This window comes from Somniosus microcephalus, chromosome 2 (genome assembly GCF_052327205.1).
Source record: "Somniosus microcephalus isolate GS21.2 chromosome 2, FLI_Smic_1.0, whole genome shotgun sequence".
NCBI lineage: Eukaryota > Metazoa > Chordata > Chondrichthyes > Squaliformes > Somniosidae > Somniosus > Somniosus microcephalus.
Genome location: NC_140988.1, coordinates 102,246,434 through 102,264,395, shown reverse-complemented (window position 1 = coordinate 102,264,395; position 17,962 = coordinate 102,246,434). Strand labels below are relative to the sequence as shown.

At 42.4% G+C, this 17,962-nt stretch overlaps 1 protein-coding gene across 11 annotated transcripts in view; it reads left to right on the top strand.

Annotated features, from left to right (window-relative positions):
* The window catches only part of fbxw7 (F-box and WD repeat domain containing 7), a 632,150-nt gene that overhangs the window by 576,785 nt on the left and 37,403 nt on the right, over nucleotides 1-17,962 (top strand). For 7 of the 11 annotated variants that reach the window (XM_086011787.1, XM_086011760.1, XM_086011765.1 and 4 more), the window contains 2 exons: nucleotides 5,387-5,469; nucleotides 8,732-8,876. In XM_086011787.1, coding sequence (XP_085867913.1) covers nucleotides 5,387-5,469; nucleotides 8,732-8,876 — 228 coding nt within the window. Of the gene's footprint in view, nucleotides 1-2,715; nucleotides 3,230-5,386; nucleotides 5,470-8,731; nucleotides 8,877-17,962 lie in introns of those variants that run through there. The other 4 variants (XM_086011771.1, XM_086011776.1, XM_086011805.1 and 1 more) reach the window with 2 other exon arrangements.

Genomic DNA, 17,962 nt, shown 5'->3' with positions numbered 1-17,962 from the left:
GAAGGAGCAGCGCTCCGAAAGCTTGTGATTTCAAATAAAGCTGTTGGACTATAACCTGGTGTTGTGTGACTTCTCACAATTGTCCACCCCAGTCCAACACCGGCATCTCCACATCATTGTACATGATTGGTATTAGCAGGCTATTCAACTTTGGAGGATATCACAAACCAACGTGATCCTGTTACCTTTCAGCAGGAATCCTTGGATACTAATCAGTAGCGTGAACCTTGGCTAATTTTTCCTTATTAACCCAAGGGTGGCACAGCCAATTGTAACATCCTTACCACTGCCCCAGCTGTGATCAGCAAAGACTGGAGATCAAACCTGGGTGCTTCCTAGTCTGTATGGTTAAAAGATGCAAGCTATTTTTGGAGGAATCCTCAGAAAACAAATTTTATAGAGAGGGTGTTTACATTCTCTTCTGGAAAGGGTATTAAAGACTTTGTGTAGCACTTAGCTTTGAGATGCTTTCTATTGTACTTCCTAAAATTAGGGCATTGTTCTCATAGAATATTAATTGTAAAACAGCAAGAATAGAAGTATACATGACTGTGACAGTGGTGCTTGATCCCTCCTCGACCACTCGAGTGTTTGACATGGTTATCCATGCCATCCTCCTCTAATGCCACTCCTCCATCGTCCAGCTTTGTGGGGCTGCTGTTACATGGTGCCATTCCTACCTATCCAAATGTAGCCATTGCATCTCCAGCAATGACTTCTCTTTCCCCCCCCCCCCCCCATCCATTTTTCTCAAAAGTTCCCCAATGATCTATTCTTGCCCCCCTTCTCTTCCTCATCCCCATGCAGTCGCTTGGCAGTGACATACAGAAATGACTAAAAGCTAGTGGACAGGTACAAAAAATAATTTAAACGGCTAATGGAATGTTGGTCTTCGTCTCAAGAGGGCTGGAATACAAAGGGGTGGAAGTGATGTTACAGCTGTACAGAGCTGTGGTTAGACCCCATCTGGCGTACTGCAGTCAGTTCTGGGCTCCGCACCTCAGAAAGGATATATTGGCCTTGGAGGAGGTGCAGCGCAAATTCACCAAATTGATACTGGGACTAAAAGGGTTAAATTATGAGGACAGGTTGCATAGACTAGGCTTGTATTCCTTTAAATATAGAAGATTAAGGGGTGATCTAATTGAGGTGTTTAAGATGATCGAAGGATTTGATAGGGTAGACGGAGAGAAACTATTTCCTCTGGTGGGAGAGTCCAGAACAAGGGGACAGAACCTTAAAATTAGACATAGGCCCTTCAGGGGTGATGTCAGGAAGCACTTCTTCACACAGGGTAGTGGAAATTTGGAACTCTTTCCCCAAAAAGCTGTTGAGACTGGGGGTCAATTGAAAATGTCAAAACTGAGATTGATAGATTTTTGTTAGGCAAGGGTTACAGAACCAAGGTGGGTAGATGGAGTTAAGATACAGATCAGCCATGATCGAATTGATTGGCAGAACAGGCCCTCTCTGCCCAGACCAAGTATTGACCATTTATTCCATAATGGAAGATATCATAGCCAAGCCCCAACCTGTCTTCATCTGATGCAATTCCCAGCAGGGGTCACTGGGAGGTAATTGTGATAGAGGGAAAATTGGAGGGCATATTGTTAAGCTACTCTCCTGAACTTCCTGTTGGATGGTTCAAGCAGCAGTACCAGCAACCCCTCTCCACTACAGTTTGGATGTGGGTGAGAAGGGTTTAACTTGGGCAATATAAATGGCCTTTTTCCTCTCAAAAACATAGCATTTTATATAGTTATTTCAGACAAGCTATAGAAATCTTAAAGATGATGCAAGTCTTACTGTTAGTGCTAATATTCTTGCTGTTAATATTTTGCACTAGTGTGTGTAAAGGGTTAATGTCATCATTGTGTAATTGTAGGTCAAGCTTTCTGTTCTACCAGCTAAGTAAAGTTGGTCTCTGAACCACTCCTGTGTAAATGTTTGCATTGACTTTTTTTTTACACACATCATCATTTTCTAAATAATGTGCGCTTTTGATTGCCACTTTGAAAATGCTTTAAGAAGCCTATTCATTGGAGGAGGGCAGAGAGAAATTGGGTGTGAAATTGATTTTGAACTGTTAAGGTTCAAGTAGACACCTGTTTTGTAAAGGTTCCTGTCTGGTTGTGGAGCTCTCAGCCTGCCATCTCAAATCTTGGCACAGTTGATCAGGAATTGCACACCAGAAGGTTAACGACAATGGGTTATGGACGCTTCAAAGAGCCAGCGTGACCTCTGCATGCTTGGCATTCCTCTCTGCTGTGTGAAGGTTGGGAGTTGTCTCCCAGGGGTTCCAAGAGCGCGCTTGAAGCAAAACTAACTCCGAAGTAGGTGGCCGACCTCTGCCACTTAAGCTCAGCGATTGCTATGGCAATGGGAGATTAGTGGCAGATGGGGAGCCCCCAAGTGTTCTCCCACATACCACCTGCATCATGTTTACTGTGAAGAAAGGCAGGTGAAATTATAGAAACAGGGCGGGGATGGGGGGAGAGAGAGACCGACTTACATGTCCTTCGATACATAGACCGCAAATTAAACAATGGAGGGAGAAAAGCCCTTTTAAAATACGTAATTTAATGTGATCCGGTGAACACTTGAGACATAATCCTCGGATGTTACAGATCTTATTAGTAATTCCACACATTCCACTTGCCCGCAGAATGCAGGCAGACAAATTGATTGGGATGGGGGTGGGGGGCGGAATTCAATCATATGAAACCGGCTGTATTCCTTCTTCCGTTTCGCTCCCCCTCTGCTTACAGGCTCCCTGGGGCTTTGTTCATCTAATTGACGTGCAGCTCACATTGTTGGTAGCTGGACTGTGCCATTTCTTTTTTTCAAGGCAGGGGGTGGAGCGCAGTGCAATTTGATCCATCTGCCAGCCAACGGAGAATCTGTTCATTGGAGAACAGATTCTCCAAGGCAGGCTTTCCTGTCTCCACTCCCCCTCTTTTTTCTTTCTTTCCCCTTGAAGTCCGAGTGCAGCTCTTGCTGTCTAAGAATTGGTTTGCCAGCGAGCTGCATTTGCTTTTGAGACGACGGTTTTCTCAGTTGCAGTGCACGTTCTCCCATTTTTTGACGTGCCCGAGCATGTCCATGTTGGGGACATCGCAGGATCTACCTGAAGGAACACACTCTCAGCAACCATCAGCCGAACACGCAAGGATTTGAACCAGCAGTAAAGATGGGTTTCTACGGCACTTTAAAAATGATCTTTTTTAAAGTAAGTGCACACGGATGTATATTGTAGAGAGCGCAGCAATTAAACGCAACCAGATTGTGGCTGCATGCATTTGTACTTTGCAAATTACTGCTCATAACTCATTAGTATAAAATTAAGGCTAATTGGTGTAAAGTAGGAATCCAACCTTCACTTTCAGAATACAAAATCTTAAATGGTAATTGTGTTGCAACTTCTGGCAAAACCAGTAGAAATTGTCAATTTAAAATCATGCTACCTGTTACCCAACTGCGGCTAATTCCTTTTAAAAGGGAGTAGGACATAGGCTATTGCCAATTGACTTCTGCAAATGAGTTAAATCGATTTTAGTGTGTAATATATGCGAGCACCATTTACTGGTTTGTATGCTATGATGAACCCGGTGGCTTTTAAAGTACAAATCAGAGAGACTGGTTTTGGTTTCAACCTGAAATGAACGTTGGATAGAAGGTTTATGAAAACGTTTGCTTTCTTAGTGACAGATTAAATGTTTCTGTGGCCATGGTTTATGTTGTGTGCGCTTAAATAGTTGATCGACCTATGACTTTACAGCAGCTCATCAAAAATTGTCGCAGCTTGGCAAGTACCTGGTAATCTTCACATCATATGGTGATAGGTGGTGAAATCACAGTGACTGTTGCTGTTCTCGAATATTGTCTGCTTTATGTAACATTACGGTGTAGCATCAGTAATAAACTAGCAATTAGGTTTTGTCCTGAGCATGAAGAATGTATTGGTTTCAGTGATACTGTACAGCATACATATCATTGTGGTTGCAGAAACGGCAACCATTTATTTATAAGCTAAAAAATATTCCTATTTGGAACACATCGGAGTTATGAATGACTAACACTTTTTGCTGCAGTCTATTTCACATTTCAAGGTTGTGGCAACATCACGGTATATACAAATATAATTCGATACTTAAAACCCAAAATCATAATGGTCATTTTTTTTCTCAGATGTAATAGCTGGAGGTAGCATATTCCTATCAGATTAATGAAGGTTAAATGCAACTAAGCCTATTTTTCTTGGATAAAAGAAGCCAAATGGCCAGGGTATTTAAATTTTTTGTCAAAAAAATGACATTGCAGTTGGCATCATCCTATATCAACCCTTTTGAGCTGATTGAATGACTCATTCCTTGCTGAAAATTGTACCTGGGTACTGTCTTTATGTCACACATGGTTTGAATCTGAGGTCAGGTGTAAGCATGCAATGATTGAATAAACTGATTTGCAAAATCATCCATAGAACTGTATTTTAATTTATTTCCCACACTGCAGTGTGAGGTACAGAAGATTACTGTTGCATTTTGTGGTCACTAAGAGCAAGAATAATTTGACTAATTCAGTAAATTAATTTTTAGAAGGCTGAAGATCCAGACAATGAATTAAACCAGTGTTAAATGATTTACAAACTGCAGTTTCTGACGCCTATTGACAAGAAAGAACCAGTATACCTTCTGGCTTCCTTGTTTGAGTATTTTTATTAAAAAAGAATTGTCACATCTGTAGTTGTGTTTGTGGAAGATAGATGTGCACAATAGTAATATTTCCCACATTGGGAATCTGAAACTTTTCCCAGAACAGTATGCATTGAGATAACTACATATTTAAAACTCAATTTTTTCCATTTCCATTGGATGTGTAAAAAATTGGCCCGTAGAATACAAGCAAAGCAAAAAAATGTTCTACTACACAAACAAAACACCAGTGAAAACCATTTATTCAATCCAGTTTAGCTGGTTAGCTACTGTCTGTCCCAGTTTTTTAAACAATGATTTGTCTTTGTAATATGTACAAGTATGATCTAAAATGCTATAATGTTGAAACTTTTAGAAATGGAACTGAATGCAGTATATCGAAGAATATTTGTGTTTTAGTGGTGATGAGAATTTAAAACACCTTTTTATGAATTCCGTATTCAGAATGCTAAGATAGCTGTCAAGTACCTAATCCATGATGAAGATAGTTTACTTAATATACAGTTATTGCTGCTTCTGGAACCAGCTAGCATAATACCACCTACATTTATTCACTACTGTGAGGATATAGCAACGATGACCATTGGTTACGTATGTAAGTGCATAGTTTGCGTAATTGAATCAAAGATCAGTGTTTTCGATACTTTAAAAAAAATCACTTTTCTCTCTTTCAGATGAAGAGAAAATTGGACCCTGGCCCTGAGGTCCGGTCTTTCTCTTCAGGGAAGAAACCTTGCAAAGGCTCAGAGTACAAAAGGTAAATAGTACATTAGATGCATTAGTTATTTCAGGTCACAAGAAGGTTTTGCATCCTGCCACATATATTTCAATGCATCCTATTTAGGAAGTGGACTGGACTCTGTCTATAATGACAGACTTGAGTTTTAAAAAGCAACTCATGGAATAAGTACACAACCTGATTATTTGTCAGCCTATTATTCCCTCAGTCTTGCATGTTGTCTACGTTCGTTGTTGGCATATAAAGAGGGCTGAGATGTGGCAGGTTTTTGGCATAAAATCCAAAGCATGAAAATCGGACTAATTTTTGTCCAATTATAATCTGGCAGTGTGGGCCACAGGGTAGAATCCTTCACATCCGTTAACAAGCAACTACTACTGACATGGCAACTGATCCTAACCCATAGACATGAGACCAACCCTCGCGGGAGATCGTTTTCATCACTTGATTTCACAGACCCATAGTAATGCTTTCATTATTGGCAAATAAAATCATCTGCTAATTTGTTAACATTTTAATCTATCATGTCCTCAGCTGCCATGCTCTTAAGATAAGATGCTTTACTTTAAAGCATTGATTAAGCATTCAATATATGCCGAATGTGCAGCACAAAATGGATGAACAGGATCTTCATGAATTCTATCCTCTGTGGTTTTTCTTCGATTTTTATGTTTGTTTTTGTTTTTTGCCAGTTTTGTTAAATTAGGTTTTTCATGTTTTTTAAAAGGTTTTTCAATAGTTAATAAACACAAAATTTGGGATACTTGTACAGTGACATAAAATGCTGTGATCATGGGCACTGACAAAACTCCCTTTCTCTATTTTAATAGAACTGTAGCTAAATTGTACTGTAATTCTGAAATCTTAACCTGCGATGTAATACAAAATTAACAAAATAGAGATTTTGATATCTGCTTCAGGAATGGTCGTCATTTACTTCTATTACACCTTTCAAAATAATGTTTAGCTAATGGTGTTTTTCATACAAAAGGATCATGATAGGGTAAAGTTATGGTCTGAAAGTGACAACCTTCAAGCTCATTTGTATTGGTTCTGGCTCAAGGGCACCACATTAACCACTACTGGTAATGTTGTAAAGTAGATATTTCAAAAGGATGGCTAATAGGTTAACTATTATTTGAATGGGCTCATGTTTGTCCCATGGTGTACTGCAGCATAACCTTTAAATTGGTGCTGCTGGTATACCTTTCATGTGTGCCCCCACAAGCAGCAAACTCCTCTCCCTACCTATCCAGTATATCGGATTATTAAAGCTTAGATTATTAAGACACTTCAGTGTAAACACAGTGCAGGCTTTCAGCAGGGTTCTCCCTAACCGGCTGATTGGGTATGATAGCTGCTCTCTTGTTACACCGTTTCACTGCTGCTCAGTGCACCACTTGGAATTATGGAAATCATGGTTGAATAAGCACACTACAAAATTGTGAGAATGTGTAAGACATATGACCCTGTAGAGAAGACCCTGTGGTGCTTCTGAAGACTTTGGCATTGTGATTTCAAGTGGGATGGTCTTCCAAGTGGGATGGACCAATAGACTACAGACTACTTCTTGGAAGGAAAACAATTATTCAGCATTCTGTTTTTTGAAAACTGAATATGCATTTTGGTAATTTAGTGCTTTTTGCTTCTGATATCGTTACCAAAATAACAATACCAAAATGTCATATGTTCCCACAAGACAAGAGCTGCTTAAAAATTAAAATAAACATGTTAATCATTTAGTCCTTTTATTTCTGTCTCATACATTTTCAGCGATGAGACAATGTATTCACATGACAGCTGCTGTTGTGCCGAGGTATGATCAATGGAGGGCTATCAGCTCACCTGCTGTTCAGCAGGGTAATGTTGAGTTAGTTGTCGGAAATCTGATTTTTGCTTTTTTTTTAAAAGATTATTTAAATTTGATTTCTCCCCCCCCCAACCTTGCCCCAAAAACATATTTTTCACCATGGACAACTCGAGGGGCAGATAATTGACTTGAGTATAGCCTTGACCAGTGGGGCTCTGAATAGGTGCCAGCCGCACAAGGGAAACCTAGGAACAAGATTTCTTTATATTTTTCTCTCCCTGTGGCTTCTACCTGGTAGTTCCTCATAATTGTGCAACTGAGATTGAAACTCAGTGGAGTTATTGTTCGAACCTGCATTTTATCATTCTTTGTCACATTTTGATGAGCCAGTGCACTGTGTCACAATCCCGCCAGCCTTTTTTTAACGCAAGCAATGCTACATATCAGATTGCCAGTTGGGCTCATGATGGTACTCACCTCTGAGCCAGAAGATCATGGGTCCAAGTACCAATGTGGTCTTGAGCACATAATCTAGGCTAATGCAACAGTGCAGGGCAGAGGGAGTGCTCCATTGTCAGAGGTGCCATCTGTTGAAGGGGACATTAAACTGTGGTCCCATCTGCAGTTTCAGGTGGGCATAAAAGGTCCTGTGATACTGTTCAAAGAAAAGCAGGGGAGTTCTTCTAATGTTCTGGCCAACATTCATTCCTCAACCAACACCACCAACAAACTATTTATTCATTTCACTTCCTCTCTGTGGGTTCTTGCTGTGTGCAAGTTGCCTGTCACACTTGCCTCCATAACAACAATAACTGCACTTCAAAAGTAATTTGTTGGCTGTGGGATGCTTTCTGACGTCCTGGGAATATAAAAGACGGTACATAAATGCAAGTCTTTCCTTCTTCCCTCCCTTCCTCCCATCTTTTTATTAGCAAGTTTATCTCTTATGTGTTAAAGTGACCCCGATTATGAAAAGAATGTTCTTTAATTATGTTCTAAAAGCTTTCCTGAACTTGATGTGTTGCTTTTGTAAGTGCTTTGCCTTTTTTTTTACACTTCCAATACTTTCCTGGCTGGCCTCCCTTCATCCACTTTCCATAAATGTGACCTCATCCAAACTCTGCTGCTCATGTCGTAACTCGCACCAAGTGCCGTTCACCCAGTGCTCGCTGACCTGCATTCGCTCCCGGTTCACCAGCACCTCCATTTTAAAATTCTCATCAATGTGTTTAAATCCCTCCATGGCCTCGTCCCTCCCTATCTCTGTAATCTCTGATTCTGGTCCTGTGAAGTGCCTTGGGACATTTTACTATGTTAAAGATGCTATATAAATGTCAGTTGTTTTGCCTGCTTGAGCAAGACTCGTCTTATCCTGGGTGGCCAGCGGCTGCTGAGCTGTGAAAACCTAGTCGTTGATGCCATGAGTTTTTCTATTTTAAACTAAGGTTTGCTTTAATCTACTTTTGTCAGCAGCACCACAGGGCTTGTTCCATGTTCAGCAACACCTACCACCTTTGGCGACCTGAGAGCTGCAAATGGGCAAGGGCAACAGCGGCGCCGAATCACATCTGTTCAGCCCCCTCCAGAACTCCAGGATTGGTTGAAGACTTTTCAGGTTAGGATGTAGTAAAGTAACAACAGGATATTTATCATGAAGAATTATTATAGCCAAAAAATATCATATTGCTAATGAGAAACCTGTGCTGGGCTGCACCCCTGTTGACTGCATTAATTCATACGTACCACTGAAGGTTTTCATAGAATCATGGAAATTTACGGCACAGAAGCAGGCCATTCGGCCCATCGTGTCTGTGCTGGCCAAAAAACAGCTATCCCGCCTAAACTCACTTTCCAGCTCCTTGTCTGTGGCCTTGTAGGTTACAGCACTTTAAGTGCATATCCACGTAAAAGGTTGTAAGGAAAGATAAAACTTGTAGATTCTTTAGCATACATGTTACTTTCAGATCTTGGAGTACAAAGTACTTACCCTTGAGTAAATATTTTTCTGATAAATATTTGTGAATTGATTTGTCTGTTCTTGAATCTGTGCCTATATTTTGGAGAATATTGAGAGCTTTATTTGCATTTTGATTGTTTTGGTTTTGATTTTTAAAATTTATTCCCTGCCTTTGCTGGGACTAATAACTTCAAGATGACATCAGAGATTAAACCGTGTACTGTATCTCTATTGTTTGATGCGGAGCCAGACTTAAAGTAATCACAAAACAAATGACTCCCTAATGACACCGGATAAGATTCAGTGCGTACATAGTATTCTGTATAGCACATCCTCATTTCCTGCCTTTTGTGAAACTGTTTCTGTGATGAGTATTATACATATACATCTCAGTAAATTTCTCTGTGTCTGTTTGTTGCATTCAAATTGCATATGTGGAAGTAGTCGAACTCCTGCATGCAATTTGTATGAAGTGCTGCCCAACCCTCTACAGATGAAGTTTGCCTCTGATTTGCTATTTGGCCAAAAGGTAGTATTTTTCATTAAAAAGGGAGGTTGCAAGCAAGTACTCTCAATAGAATTTCAGTTATCAGCCAGACATAAGTGGTTGAAAGCTACTGTGCTAGGGTGGGAGTGGTGCTGAGGTGTAAGATTTTATGAACCTAAACTTTTAACAGATCAGTCTAATAAATGTGTTTTTCAGCACTGATATAAATTGCCATAATTTAAGCTAAATACTGCTGGCGCTCCTCGAGTCGCCAGTGGGTAAATGGATTGTGGTGTAATATTGAGATATGCAGATAAGGAAGCTCATTGCACCAACCCCTTGTCTATGTGGTCTAAACACACCAGGAAGCGCTCATGTACACTGATGATGCCCAGTTCTATGCCTCTGCCACCTCACTCGACCGTATGGCCATTTTGCACTGTCAGTCTGTCTCCAATATGAAGTTGCGAATGTGCTGGTCTGAGTTAGGTAGTTGACATTAGTTAGCATTGGCAGCAATGGGAGCACAGCATTAAGACTTCAGTCTACTTAGGCTAGTGAGGAGCAAACAAATCAACCAGATTAAGTGACCCATGATGGAAAGTAGATATGTGTGACATTAGATGGTGACCATATCGGGTTTGTATGCCCTGCTTGTTGAATAACGGCAACAACTTGCACCATTACTATTTTTTTAAAGGCCCAATGCCCTTCACAAATGGAAATAGAGATAATTTGATAACATGCTATGGAGGTTAAGGTAAGATGGGTGGTGGTGACTGAAAGCCTGGTTGAAAAGGTAGGTGTTGAAAAGGCTTATAAAGGAAGAACATGAATTGAAAAGGCAGAGGGGTTTAGGAAGGGAGTTTCAGAGATTGGAGACAAGGTGGCTGAAGGCTTTGCCACTAATGGTTTGAAAAGGCAGGGGGGATGCAATGAGCCAGAGGACTGAAGAGTGTGTGGAGGGGGGGGGGGGGTGGGTGGTGGGGGAGGTTATAAGGCTGGATGGGATTGCAGAGATAGAGTGGGGCAAGGCCATGGAGGGATTTGAAGATGTGGATTTTACGTGGACATTGGGAGGACAAAGAACTGGTGTTGCTCAGTGAAGACAGGGTGATGGGCAAGAGGAACCTGGGTGTTGGGGGACTGGAAATAATGGTTGGGGCTGAAAACAATTGCTTTGGTCTTCCCAATGTTAAGTTGGAAGAATTTGGGCTCAACAATAACGTGATTTTAAACGGACTGTCTGACATCATGGATAGTCGAGAGGAGGTGCTGGAGACATAGAACTGGGTGTTATTATAATGTATGAGGAAGAGGGGCTTTTGCAGTTTAATAAGGGAGCGGTACGGGTGCTTGAGGAAAGGAACCATTTACAATGTCAACTAGCATGGGTACAATGAGTTGAAGTTAATTGTCGGAAGTTGAGTAAGGAGGGAATCGAGGGGACAGGAGGTGTGTTTCATGAAAAAATTAGCTTGGCGAGGGCATGAGTTGATGAGGAATCCGGGCAGGAAAGGATGGGTTACTGGGTACAGATCAGGAAGAAAGGGGAAATATCATCTGGGGCAGCTACATCGTTGTTTTCAATCTTAAGGATTTGGCATGGAGGTATGTGTAGACTGGATAGGAGAAAGGAGTGAGAAAGCAGTTAACTGTGGAAAAAAGAAGCCTTGGATTGTCCTTGTCCTCGATGATCCTGGAGTAGTATGTAGTTTTGGCTGAGGCGAGTGAGGCATGACCATAATTGTTATGGTCAAGCCAGATCTGGTCATGAATGGCCAGATCAGATATACACCAGGTCCACTCCAGTTTACTGTACTCTGACTCAGGAGAGCGAAAATGGGGACTATACTGGTGAGAAATGGTTAGAGACAAGGGAACAGTTAAGCAACCCCACAACAGCAGAGATGAGGTGGGTGAAGGGCCAGAAAAGAGAGCATTGGGAGTCTGAGATTGAATTAGTGAAGGGGCCTGGGTAGAGAAATTTCCACAAAGAGATGGTGAGGGTAGTGCGAGTGGGGAGAGATAGGGCAATGTATGTGGTAAGGGAGGTGAAGTAGTTATCTGAAATAGCTTTTTTAACGGTTGTGATCTCTGAAAAAGAAAGCATGAGATATGGCAAAGTCGAGCTGGTGGAGTTTCTTGAGTGTGAAAGCTTGCCAATGCTCAGTATCCATGCTGCAATGTAAGATGGTTACTTGAACAAGGAACTGTTGGTGACTTGGAGAAGAGGACCAGAATTGAAAATCATAGGGAAAAGTGGAGAGGTTTTGAATCAGTTTGACCTCTAACTTGCTTTATGGATGACTTTACAACATCACATTGCTATTTTATCTTTTTGTCTTGCCAATTTTCTCTGCAAATTTTTCTCCCCTTTCCTGAATGCAATGACTCCGTAATGCACTACAGTTCCATCTGTGCTCGGTGCCCTCCGGTTCCTTGCCCAAGTAGCAATATTCAAATGCGAGTGTCTATATGCCATTTGAACATGAAAGGCATCACAACCAAAGCCCACGCCTATGCTCACCCATTGTCCATTAAGTTGCACATCCAGCAGGGTTTGCGGGATAGCAATTGGGCTGAAAACCTTGGCATTAGCCTAACTTAACCTTGAAAGCCCTAAAGCAATGCCACTTCAGCTAGAGACTGGGAAATCTAAAAAATAATAGGCAAGAGTGCTACCAACTTTTGAGATAAGTATTGCACATCTCGGAAGGCAATTAAAATCAATACAATAGCATGATACAAGTGTGACTATGACAGAAAAAATAGGAAGTATGGTATTGTACAAAAGCAAGTGTGCAAATGCAAGTCTTTTAATATATAACTAGCTGAAGACCCACGGTGATGCTCATGGTGAGTTGGAAGTTTTATAAGCACTGCAGTGCAGCATAGTCAAAGAATATAAACAGAAAATGCTGAAAATACTCAGCCAGTCAGGCAGCATCTGTGGAGAGAGAAACAGTGTTAGCGTCACTCAAATCTCCAAATTTGCAGACGACACAAAGCTGAGTGTGTGTGTGTGCTGTGAGGAGGATGCCGAGAAACTACAGGATGATTTGGACAGGTTGGGTGATTGGGCAGAAGCATGGCAGATGCAATATAACGTGGATAAATGTGAGGTTATCCACTTTGGTGGCAAAAACAGGAAGGCAGATTATTATCTGAATGACAATAGATTGGGAGAAAGGGAAGTGCAACAAGACCTGGGTGTCCTTGTGCACCAGTCGCTGAAGGTAAGCATGCAGGCGGTTAAGAAGGCAAAATGGTATGTTGGCCTTCATAGCGAGAGGGTTTGAGTACAAGAACAAGGATGTCTTGCTGCAGTTGTACAGGGCCTTGGTGAGACCACATCTTGAGTATTGTGTGCAGTTTTGGTCGCCTTATCTGAGGAAGAATATTCTTGCCATGGAAGGAGTTCAGCGAAGATTCACCAGGCTGATACCTGGGATGGCAGGAATGACGTATGAGGAGAGATTGGGTCGATTGGGCTTGTACTCGCTGGAGTTTAGAAGAATGAGAGGGGATCTCATTGAAACTTATAAAATTCTGGCAGGACTGGACAGACTAACAAACAGACCCCAGTCTGTCAAATTAGGTAACCACACCTCCCCTCCCCCCCCCCCCCCCCCCCCTGACCCTGAACACGGGGGCCCCACAAGGATGTGTGCTGAGCCCCCTCCTCTACTCCCTCTTCACCCATGACTGTGTGGCTGTTCATGGTTCCAACACCATCATCAAGTTTGCGGATGATACCGCGGTAGTAGGCCAGATCACCAACAACGATGAGTCAGCCTACAGGGAGGAGGTCCAGCATCTCATGAAGTGGTGCGCCGATAACAACCTGGCCCTTAACATCAAGAAAACCAAAGAAATCATTGTGGACTTCAGGAAGTCTAAAGGCGGAAGTCACACCCCCATCCACATCAATGGGGCTGTGGTGGAAAGGGTGGACAACTTTAAGTTCCTCGGAGTCCACATCACGGAAGACCTCTCCTGGTCCCTCAATACCTCCTCTCTGGTGAAGAAGGCCCAGCAGCGCCTATATTTCCTAAGGAGGCTGAAGGGATGTAACCTGTCACCCCTGATCCTCTCTAACTTTTACCGCTGCACAATAGAGAGCATCCTGATGAACTGTATCACAGTATGGTATGGCAGCTGTAGCTACTATGACCGGAAAGCCCTGCAGCGGGTAGTCAAAACTGCCCAACACATTACCGGCACCCGGCTACCAACCATAGAGCACATATACCAGAAACGCTGTTTACGGAGGTCACGGTCCATCATCAAAGACCCTACCCACCCCAGCCACAGTCTGTTCGCCCTCCTGCCATCTGGGAGACGCTACAGATGCATTCGCACCCGTACGACCAGATTTAGGAACAGCTTTCCCAGGGCTGTCATCCTACTGAACTCCACAAATAAACACTAAAGCCTGCACATCTGCCAATGCACTTTATTATGGTTATGTTTGTTAATGTATTACAAGCCAAATGTATGTTGAATGTTTAAATGTCTTAATCTAAATGTACACTCTCGGGAGCCGCAAGCCTACATTTCGTTGTACTGCACTTGTGCACTAACAATGACAATAAAGTTGATTATGATTATGATGATGATTATGACTAGATGCAGGGAGGATGTTTCCGATGGTCAGGGAATCCAGAACCAGGGGTCACAGTCTAAGGATGAGGGGTAGGCCTTTTAGGACAGAAATGAGGAATTTCTTCACCCAGAGAGTGGTGAACCTGTGGAATTCTCTACCACAGAAGGCAGTAGAGGCCAATTCATTAAATATATTCAAGAAGGAGTTGGATATATTTCTTAAGGCTAAAGGGATCAAGGGGTATGGGGAGAAAGCAGGGACAGGGTACTGAACTTGGATGATCAGCCATGATCGCATTGAATGGCGGAGCAGGCTAGAGCGGCCAAATGGCCTACTCCTGCTCCTATCTTCTATGTTTCTATGTCACCGACTTGAAACAATGGCTCAGAATTTGCGGTCAGGAGCGAAGCAAAGGGGATCCCCTTGTGCGCACTGCTGTGATGTCAACAAGCTGTCTAAGCAGCTAATCAAAATGCAGAATTCTCAGACAGCGAACAAGAGAGTAAGCTCTTAAAAGTCTCGCTTTTTAAAATAGTTAGAGAGAGCAAAACAAAGATTGGGCCTCTCACATGGGCAAACGGCAAACCTGAAATAAAGATGCGCACATTTTTTTTTAAATGTAAAACATTTTTTTAACATTTCTTAATTTAAATTTTTATTAAAATGGACAAATTTCACACTGCATAAAATTTTATTTTATTTTTCAGGCCCTTAACATTTGTTTAGCAGTAATGACGCTGTTAAAACCCCAGTTACACCTAATATCTTTGGGTCTAACTTTTAGTGGGGAATTTAACAGCGTACCTACTGTGGAAGAGCCGAAGTTTTTGTCCGTTTCCCTGATTTGGGTGATAACACAGATTGCCGGCTCTATGTGTGGGGGTGGGGGCTGGGCACGGGGGTGGGGGTGGTGGCACAACGCAGCCGTTTTCAGAGCTGTCAATGACGGACCGCTACTTCAGGATTTGCGCATGCAAAGTTGTGGTTAGTTTCAAAGGCAGAATGACGGCGAACGCTGCCAGTTCGCCGTCATCCTGACCGCAAATTCCGGGCCAATTAACTCTTTCTCCACAAATGCTGCCTGACCTGAGCATTTCCAGCAGTTTCTGTTTATATTTCAGATTTCCAGCATCTGCAGTATTTTGCCTTGGCATAGTCAAGGAGTTATTAGTATTGGGAATGGCCTGAGAGCACGAGGAAAGAGATCTGCGCACATTGGGGGCAGTCCTGGGATCGGAGCGTTGGGCAGGGGTTTCTGGGAAGGGAGGTTCCAGAGTCTTACATTGGGGGTGGTACTGGAATCTGGGAGCACTCAGAATTGGGAATTACTCTTTGTTTGGCTCAAAGTAATAACTGCAGCAAGTTACAACTGAAGAATTGGCAACATACAAATCAGAAGCAAAGAAAGCGGCATGAAAAATGCCTGTGGCAAACTTGAAACTTGTACGGTCCAATATAAGTTTTAAACAAAATAAAAACATCAAAAAATTACATGCTTCACAATAACGTGATGTAAGTTTATTCATAAAATTATTTTGTCTTTTAGTACCTTCATTTAAGTTTCTTCAAGGATTCGACCTGTTTCACTCTTAGGCTTTGTCTACATTTATTTCGGTCCAGTTGAGAGAGATGCCTAACACATTTATGCATTCTGAGCATGTGCAGTTATCTGAATTTCCTAACATCACCAGTAGGTTTCTCTGAGTTGAAGCAGAGAAGTATTTGCCTTCATCCTATGAGGATTTGTGAGTTCTTTGCATTTTCCAAAAGATTTCAAAACAAATTAAAGATTGAATTCCTAAAGCTTTATTTCAGACAAGTTTTATATTTAAAACATTAAACAACTCATTTTCTATTATAAACAGTTTTTCAAGTGCTGTTAAGTACAGGTGTTGTTCATTGTTTAAAGGTTTTTTTATTGAGATGCATTTGTATTAATAGAAAAACTGAAGAGGATGACATCTTTTTTTCCCCAAAATGATTTGTATGTAGTTGAAAGATGAATTTAAATTATTGGGTTGTTGCTGTCTGTTTCAATTAAGACAAGCCCCCCCACTTCATTTGCATTCTAAATTTAGTTTAAAAAAATTCTCATCTGAGAAAGGCAACAAACCATTTTTAGTGCTTAAACTTTTGTTCTGTTTATAAACTACTTAAATGATCTTTGAGTGTTAATTATTTAACATTCAGGTGCTATAAGAAATAGGAGCAGAATTAGGACATAGGGTCCCTCGAGCCAGCTCTGCCATTCAATATGATCATGGCTGATCTTTTACATCAACTTCACTTTCCCGCCCTACCCCTATATCCCTTGATTCCCTTAGTGCCAAAAAATCCACCAATTTCTGTCTTGAATATACTCAACGACTGAACATCCACAGCTCCCTAAGTCATTGATATAGATAGTAAATAGCTGAGGCCCAAGCACTGATCCTTGCAACACTCCACTAGTTACACCCTGCCACGCTGAAGATGACCCGTTTATTCCTACTCTCTTTTCTGTCCGTTAACTAATCCTCAATCCATCCATGCTAATGTATTACCCCCAATCCCATGAGCCTTAATCTTGTGTAACAACCTATTGTGTGGCGTCTTTTTTTTATTCGTTTATGGGATGTGGGTGTCGCTGGCAAGGCCAGCATTTATTGTCCATCCCTAAGTGCCCTTGAGAAGGTGGTGGTGAGCCGCCTTCTTGAACCGCTGCAGTCCATGTGGTGAAGGTACTCCCACAGTGCTTTTAGGGAGGGAGTTCCAGGATTTTGACCCAGCGACGATGAAGGATCGGCGATATATTTCTAAGTCAGGATGGTGGGGAACTTGGAGGTGGTGGTGTTCCCATGCACCTGCTGCCCTTGTCCTTCTAGGTGGAAGAGGTCGCCGGTTTGGGAGATGCTGCCGAAGAAGCCTTGGCGCGTTGTTGCAGTGCATCTTGTAGATGGTACACACTGCAACCACGGTACGCCGGTGGTGGAGAGAGTGAATGTTTAAGGTGCCAATCAAGCGGGCTGCTTTGTCCTGGATGGTGTCGAGCTTCTTGAGTGTTGTTGGAGCTGCACTCATCCGAGCAAGTGGAGAGTATTCCATCGCACTCTTGACTTGTGCCTTGTAGATGGTGGGAAGGCTTTGGGGAGTCGGGAGGTGAGACACTCGCCGCAGAATACCTAGCCTCTGACCTGCTCTTGTTGCCACAGTATTTATGTGGCTGGTCCAGTTAAGTTTCTGGTCCATGGCAACCCCCAGGATGTTGATGGTGGGGGATTCGACAATGGTAATGCCATTGAATGTCAAGGGGCGGTGGTTAGACTCTCGCTTGTTGGAGATAGTCATTGCCTGGCACTTCTGTGGCACGAATGTTACCTGCCACTTATCAGCCCAAGCCTGAATGTCATCCAGGTCTTGTTGCATGCGTGCATGGACTGTTTCATTATCTGAGGAGTTGTGAATAGCGCTGAACACTGCAGTCATCAGCAAACATCCCCGTTTCTGACCTTATGTTGGAGGGCAGGTCATTGATGAAGCAGCTGAAGATGGTTGGGCCTAGGACACTGCCCTGTGGAACTCCTGCAGCGATGTCCTGGGGTTCTGATGATTGACCTTCAACCACCACAACCATCTTCCTTTGTGCTAGGTATGACTCCAGCCAGTGGA